Raw genomic sequence first — 7,503 nt, 5'->3', positions numbered from 1 at the left:
TGATTCTTTTTAACTGGTAACATGCTATTATGTCCGTTATAAACAATTAAGACAATACATTGTTTTTATTTTCTTTAACATTGACATAATAGGCATTTAAAAAATATGTTTAACGGACCTAAATGATATCGCGATACTACATTTAAGCTGTGAATACGATAACTTATTGGTACATTAAAGCATTTAAGCTGTTGTGTTTTTATTATCGTTATACAGATCATTTGAAAGAATATTTTCCTTGATTATTTCTCATATTAAGTTAATATGATGACACAAATGAAAACTAACAAAGGCACAAAAAAAACGTGTTTGAAAAGGAAATAATGACCATCTTGGTTACAATAGAGACAACTGGCTATGTTTTGTTATTCTTATAGTAAATAACGTTTAATTTATTTAAAACAGTGTACACGTAAGACTTGCAATTTCAATTGCATTAAATACATGAACTTGATGTTATTTTCATAACTATAGATATGGACAATAGAAGTACAATTAAAATGCCTCACGTCGTGAGAGAAAATGTTGCTTTACAGCTATACTCATATCGTCAACCTGCAGCTTTGAATTGAACGTTTTAGCTTCGTTTAGTATCGTTCATCTCCGCCACACATCATTTCAGGTAAACATTTTTGCCGTCAGAATCATTCAAAAAAATTACAATAAAAACAATAAAAAACAACGACATATTAAACACAGTTTTGAATTTCACATCTAGTTCTGTCGAAAACATTTGAGCTACTAACCAGAAACTCATGCATCACATATTGTTCTATGATGGAGCGGACAGATTTGTAACATACAAAAATAACAAAGGTAATTCGATATATGTGGTTGTTTTGCACGATTTCTTTATATATACATTTTTGTACTTTTTCATTAAACGTTATACTGAATTCCACATTGAAATGTTTGATTCAATTTTCAGAAATAAAACAATTATAAAAACGTGATGACGACACAGTCACAGACGAAAGATTTTTCTAGCAGGGTAATATATTTTAATAACCATCATTTCATTTCACATTAAACCTCACAGGGTAATGAAGACTACATTTGTTTAAGATGCTTAAGCTTGGTTGATTTTTCTTTATTGTATTTTACTTTGATTTTACTTGATAATGAGGGATCTACCATTTTGTTATCTACTAGATACTTTCAAGTTATTTTTATAAATCAATAATTGTCAATTATTTAATAAACATACCTTTTTCATACAATATTTAGGTCTTATAAGATAAGTGAGTCTTGAAACAAGAATATTACTTCCATAAATGATGGATTCGTTGTTAAAAGAAGACGGTTTTTTGAACTGGCTGAAAAGTCATATGGCAATGAATTTGACAAAACAGGGAATAGAATCCACTTTGGAAGACGATTTAAATAAGTTCATCCAAACAGTCCTCACAAAACACAAGATAAATAAAAGCTCCATTTGCAACTCATGTACGACTGAACTTATTTTGAGCTGTCCAACGAACAACTTTTGTGTCAAGGGACGTCAAAATAGATGTGTTTACCATAGTTCAACGATTCAAGGAGAGGTACCTGGAAGAAAATGTGCAAAGGACATATGCCATCATATCCGAGACGAATTACGAAAACAGCACAGGCAGACACCTAATTGGAAAAGTACAGACGCAACAAGATGGTGCACCGACTTAGTCGAAATAGCGAAATGTTTTGTGCCTCCTACAAACCGTTACAAAAATGCCAAGAGCCTTAAAGATGTGGATTTTAATGGGTTTCTTTCCATACTTATATGTAAGAAAAGTTTTGGACGCACAATGCCAAATCTGCTCAGTGAGAAAGTAAATAAGGTCACAAAGGTAATCTTTACATTGTATTTCTTTTTAAAGAGTTTCTTAACCGTTCATATGAAAGCATTGGCTTTAACAATTAGTGAATTATCTGGTGAATACAGGTATATTGCACCCAAAACTCATTCAATATAACAATCGGCTTTTGACAAAAGCATAACATTTAACATAACTTTCAATAAATGAAATTACAAAGTGTCAATGTGTTGAATTTTTTATTAACATTACTATAATAATTTGTTTTATTTTAGGTGCGTGATATGGGCAATGATATTAGACATTCTGGAGATTTGATTGTTTCACGAACAAACCTAGAAACTTATATTGACAGTTTGATAAGTCTTCTTTCCGATGCTGAATGTTTGGCTCATAACAAAACAGCACAAGAAGCAGTGAAACAGCTTAACTTGGTTGGTGAATTGCATGACGTTCAATTAAACATTGTATAAACATTGAACATAAATGGCGTGTATTTGAAATTATAATTCTGCACGTTTGTAAGGTCGATTTTCATTGGACAATGAAGGCAATAAATAGCTACTGCAAACTTATGTTATATTTTACAGTTATCAAAGAAGTCTAGTAGATTTTATAAAGATCCTGTAACTCATTGTTATGTTTTTTATCATAAATTTATTGCTCAAATGAAGATTTATCAATATTGTAAGTTCCAAAAAGCATTATTTGTAAAGATATTACCGAGTTTACATTACATGTTAATAAAGGTAGGTAATTTGAAATTTATTTTCTATAAAGTCTAAGATATCTTTTCAATAAGAAATTTATATATTTTAATGATTATGGACAAATATTTGCAGTACATACTTTACATATTCTTCGGTGTTTGAAAATTGTTGAAGAAGCATAATAATATACATATATAGAATTTCACTTAAGTCCTTAATTTCAACATACAGGATCTCTAAAATCTTACGTTAAAAACTTTACATATACAAAGGTCAACATATTTAAAGCTTAATTTACGAAGCTATACGTGTATTTTGAAGTGTTACATAAAATTCGAGCCAATATAATGATTTTGTTTTCATTTTTCAGCTGAAGAAGAATGAAATAACTGTTCATGTGGTAGATCTAAATAAAGCGTTAGAGACCGCCAGTGAAGAAATAGATTCTTCCACTGGAAATGAAAAAGAAATGCAGAATAAAGAAGATGCGATGCAGATACCGCGTAAATTGATAAACGACATTAAATCGGAGGTAGCCAACAAAGAAACTCTACCACTTGCACAACTAGATTACATAGTCACAATAAAGTTACAGGCTCTAATAAAAATGAAGGAAGAAATTAAAAGTGAAGTAGTCGATGAAATTCTCCAAAAGGGAATTGGTAAGCTATGTTGATTTTTGTCAAACTGTCGAGATATACATTGCAATGTTGGTTTGACCGTGTTTATACATGCCTATGTATATGAGTTAATAACGTCCTTAAAACGACTAATGTGTATTATGCTTACCAATAAATTTGTTTGTTGTTAAACCGATTTAAGTCATATCTCGGCATCCGGTCCACCTGCCCAGCTTTCCTGTAAAAATCACAAGTATTTCATGTATTTTGTGCAAGTGAACTATTTTTAATTAATCCCATATGATTTATAAATCAACGGTGTGAGACAATATTCATTAAACTTAATGTTCCAGATCAGTTGTCATTGAGAAAGTTTTCTAAGCTAGATTACAAACCAAATTTGTTTTGCTATTATAAGTAATTTATGATAAAATAAAGAAAAACGAATCTATTCATCAATTCTTCTTGTTTCGCATTTACAGCAAACGATTTTCCTCAGCAAGCCTATGGTTTTGATATACTTTCCTGTTTGAAATACAAACGCCTTTGTAAAAGTAAGTGCTGTTAACTGTTGTTAATAAATGTTTGAATTTGTTTCTGAAGACGCATATTTCTTTTGTTCTGAAAGATTATAACCATATTATATATAATGTACTTGCAAATTAGAAAAAAAAACCATTATTGTTTATATCTTGTATTATAAAGTACAACCCGACGTTCTGTCTTAAACATTGCTGTTTACAACAAGCTTAGAAACACTAGATAAATAAAGCAATACCGATTAAGAGCTAAATGTTCTTACTAAATGTAAATTTAGAATATCTTTTTGACGAATGATCTTATTTTCTTGTGCTTTTGTTTTTATGAACGTGCTTCAGTTACTACAGTTTAGAAATTGTTTCAACTTATAAAATTGTGTCTATAATTTCAGGGTTACGCCGTGATTTGGTAAAAGTTTACAGACGTTCCCAAGGAACATTACCTATCTCTCCGTTGATAATAGAAAATGATGTTCCGCTTGAAGAGGTTTACGTGCAGCCAACAATCAGATCTATAGAAATAACAAATGCATTCCTAGATGCAAATAATTCTACATCTAAACATGAAATATGTTCATACAAAGATCTATTCCTTTCCGGTAAACAACCGTATACGGAAATTTATGTCATTGCAAAGGCGGGGATCGGAAAGACCTCATTTGTAAAAAAGGTTTGCTTGACATGGTGCCAGGCACATTTACCGGTTATTAAGTCAGCAAGTCAAACGGAAGATTTTACAACTTTGAAGATGTTTGATTTATTGTTTTTTATATCTTTAAAAGAAACAGATACAAATGAGTGCCATATCAATAAAATGATATACCACATGTTGCAAAAAAACATGCCTTTCCCTAACATTTACAGCAGAAGATTTTTGGACAAATTATTGCTCGAAAAGAATGTGTTGATTATACTTGATGGGTTGGATGAATGGATGCATCCAGAAAACTGCGAACACAAGGGTGATGTTATTCCCCATCGACGACATTGGCCAAACTGTACAATCCTCACTACAACACGTCCATGGAAACTTTATTCATCAAAAATTCAAAACAGTCAAATCGATATGCTATATGAGCTTCTTGAATTTGACGAGACAAAATCAAACCAGTTATTAGCTTCGGCCGTAAAGCTATTTAATAGAGCGTATAGGACTTCAAAAAAAGTAGAAGACTTTCGAACCGCTGTGTCATCTACAAAAATTGATGCTTTAATGTCCATACCTTACATATTTTTACAATTGATTTGCCTATGGTTCGACGACTATACAATAGGAAATTCTCAATGTCAGATCTATAGCAACACTATAGAACTTAATCTTGCTCGAGGTAAGAGTTTTACAGACGTGACTGTCACAGAAACTGCCTCAAATGAAAGTGTAAATCATCTTGTATGTTTTTCAGCAAATAAAGAGTGTTTGCATTACTATCAGCAACTTCTAAGGCTTGGGAAATTAGCATTTGAAACACTTACCAGTGGGAGAAACGAATCAGCACTTATATTTGAGGACCATATTGTGGACAAATTTATCTCAACCGATGAGCAAAGCCTTTTCCTTAACAAAGGATTGTTATCTCAGAATAAAGACTATACAAAGATTTCAGGTAGGAAAAGTAACTTTTCGTTTCAGCATAAAACCATTCAAGAGTATTTCGCTGCACTGTATATTCAGGCGAGTCCATACAATCTAGATTTAAAAAAGAGTCTTCTTACGGAGTACAGTACATTGGAATCCATTTTGCAGCTGTCAAATATGTTTGTATTCCTGGGTGGCTTTAGTCCTGTGGCTTATGAGAATATTGCAGATTTACAGAGGTCTATAATGTCAACAGACGAAACAATAAGTCGCTACAGGTGCCGCTTATCTGGAAGAACGTCATTACCAGAGTATCGAAAATGTTGGGAAGTTGTAAAGTCGTTTCAGTCTATGCAGACTGATATCTTACAAGAAATGTTGAGAAACAATCATCGAGACTTTGACTTATATCTAGAGGATATTGTATTAGATAATTCAATTACTAACAAAAGGTTCAAAACACTTGTAAAGATCATCCGGAAAAATACAGATAATATCAAATCATTAAGTATAGAGCAAAGTAGGTCAACAAAAGAAGTGTCAGATAGACTCTTAAAAATTGATCTTCCAAATTTGAAATGCCTTCAGAAGATAGAAGTTATTGCTACGCCACCAAAACATGATCTTGAACAATTATTGACAAACTCTGAGAAATCATTAAAATGCCTCGACTTATGTTTTGCAAACTTTATCGATGGACAATACCGCACAAAGTATACAAAACTTCCTCGTGAAATTATAAGAACAGTATTTGGCATGGATCTTTTGACGTCATTACGCCTAAATAGCATTCGTTTATCTCATACAGACATTCAAGATTTACTTGCTCACATAAATGGAAAGTCAGAAATGACAGAGGTTGGGTTGTGTCATATTGAATGTGAAGATTCGGACCACAGCGGAGAATGTGGCGTATTAGATCTTTCAAGACATAAGAATCTGCAGACGTTACGGCTTGGCACCATACCTATCTCAACACTAAGAGTCAATCCTTCTGTTTTAAACATGTGTTATACTGGAAGACTTTCAACCAATGTTCACAAGGAATTGGAAGGCAGTCTGCCAAATGCAGCAAATCTTGACACGCTACGCTTAAAGTACCTTTCAAAAGAACAGGTATCCCTCTACGCGGCGGGATCCCTTACAAAGTTGACGCAAATAAAAAGTTTTGCAATTGAATATGCTGATTTTGGTGGTAGAAAATTCGTCTTAGCTCCTGAAATGAGAAGTATTGAACGTGTACATCTTTACGAGGTAACATTAACCACTCCGGCACTTGAAGAGTTAATTCGTAGCGTCGATAACCTTTCTAAAGCCGTTCTTATTATCATAGAAAGTTGCGATATTATACCTTCATGCTGCTTAACATACCATATGATAACAAACAAGATCAGAAAGTCCACCAAGTATAGGGTAAGGTTCGACAGCAAGAAAAAGTTTTCATTCGAAACAGGTAAGGATGATGATAGTTTTAGGTAGCTACCAAATTTGTATTCAGGAAATGGTATTTAAGGTAAATCTATATGTGCCGTTTTTGTCTGAATACATATTGAATATAAATACAAATATTTTCAATTTATGATCAATATTTTAATGATAAAAATGGTTGTGTAAATAATAGGAACAAAAAAAATGTAATGAGCATGAGCACACAATCTTAAAATACAATTTATATAATTAAACTTGTTAATCCATCACATTGGCGTCAATGTTATGGTACTGTAAATGTATAAATTATTTTTAGATAGTCTGAAATATATATCATCTTCATGAGCTGATATAGTACAGTAATACATTTTTGTATAATTTCAGGATACGCAAATTTCGAAGCAAAGGACGCTTGGGTCAGTGGGCTGTTTATGGTAGCTGGACTGGTTGGTGCTATCCTCGGAGTCTTAGCTATGTTTCTTTTTGTTTTCCAATGAACAGTTTGATTTATTGTGCTGCTCTTATTCTAGATTTATTTGTTAAACCTTTCAGTCGGTGTACATACATATTTAAATAGTTTGTATGAAGTTTTCTGAAAATAAATACATTTTTGAAAAACAACAGTTACTATAACGTTTCAATTTAATTAATAAGAAACGTCTCGAATAACCGAATCCATAATTGCCGATAAAGAAAACACAGTGTTTACACCATGAATGTTTAGTTTTGACCACATTTCAGTCCTCATTATCATTATCACTCACTAACTAACTAACTCACTCACTCACTAACTAACTATCTACTAACTTACTAACTAACAGGAAATATTCTTTT

At 32.1% G+C, this 7,503-nt stretch overlaps 1 protein-coding gene across 1 annotated transcript; it reads left to right on the top strand.

Annotated features, from left to right (window-relative positions):
- The first annotated feature begins 501 nt into the window (after positions 1–501).
- LOC132723986 (uncharacterized) lies at positions 502–7,287 on the top strand. Its single transcript, XM_060708791.1, has 8 exons — positions 502–622; positions 929–991; positions 1,228–1,829; positions 2,072–2,230; positions 2,877–3,168; positions 3,609–3,680; positions 4,058–6,694; positions 7,054–7,287. Exons 3-8 carry the CDS (start codon positions 1,275–1,277, stop codon positions 7,164–7,166), a joined length of 3,828 nt encoding a protein of 1,275 aa, XP_060564774.1. The 5' UTR covers positions 502–622; positions 929–991; positions 1,228–1,274; the 3' UTR covers positions 7,167–7,287.
- Positions 7,288–7,503: the final 216 nt, after the last annotated feature.

The sequence above is a fragment of the Ruditapes philippinarum genome, unplaced genomic scaffold (assembly GCF_026571515.1).
Source record: "Ruditapes philippinarum isolate M1 unplaced genomic scaffold, ASM2657151v2 ctg8355_1_1_1_1, whole genome shotgun sequence".
Taxonomy (NCBI): domain Eukaryota; kingdom Metazoa; phylum Mollusca; class Bivalvia; order Venerida; family Veneridae; genus Ruditapes; species Ruditapes philippinarum.
Note: the sequence above shows the minus strand (reverse complement) of the source record. Positions and strands in the feature narration are given on the sequence as shown.

Excerpts from the sequence above, each read along its gene's own strand:
- LOC132723986 (XM_060708791.1), top strand. The coding sequence starts at position 1,275 with ATGATGGATTCGTTGTTAAAAGAAGACGGTTTTTTGAACTGGCTGAAA. Across the intron at positions 3,169-3,608 it reads AATTCTCCAAAAGGGAATTG|CAAACGATTTTCCTCAGCAA; the intron begins GTAAGCTATGTT and ends TCGCATTTACAG. Across the intron at positions 3,681-4,057 it reads ATACAAACGCCTTTGTAAAA|GGTTACGCCGTGATTTGGTA; the intron begins GTAAGTGCTGTT and ends CTATAATTTCAG.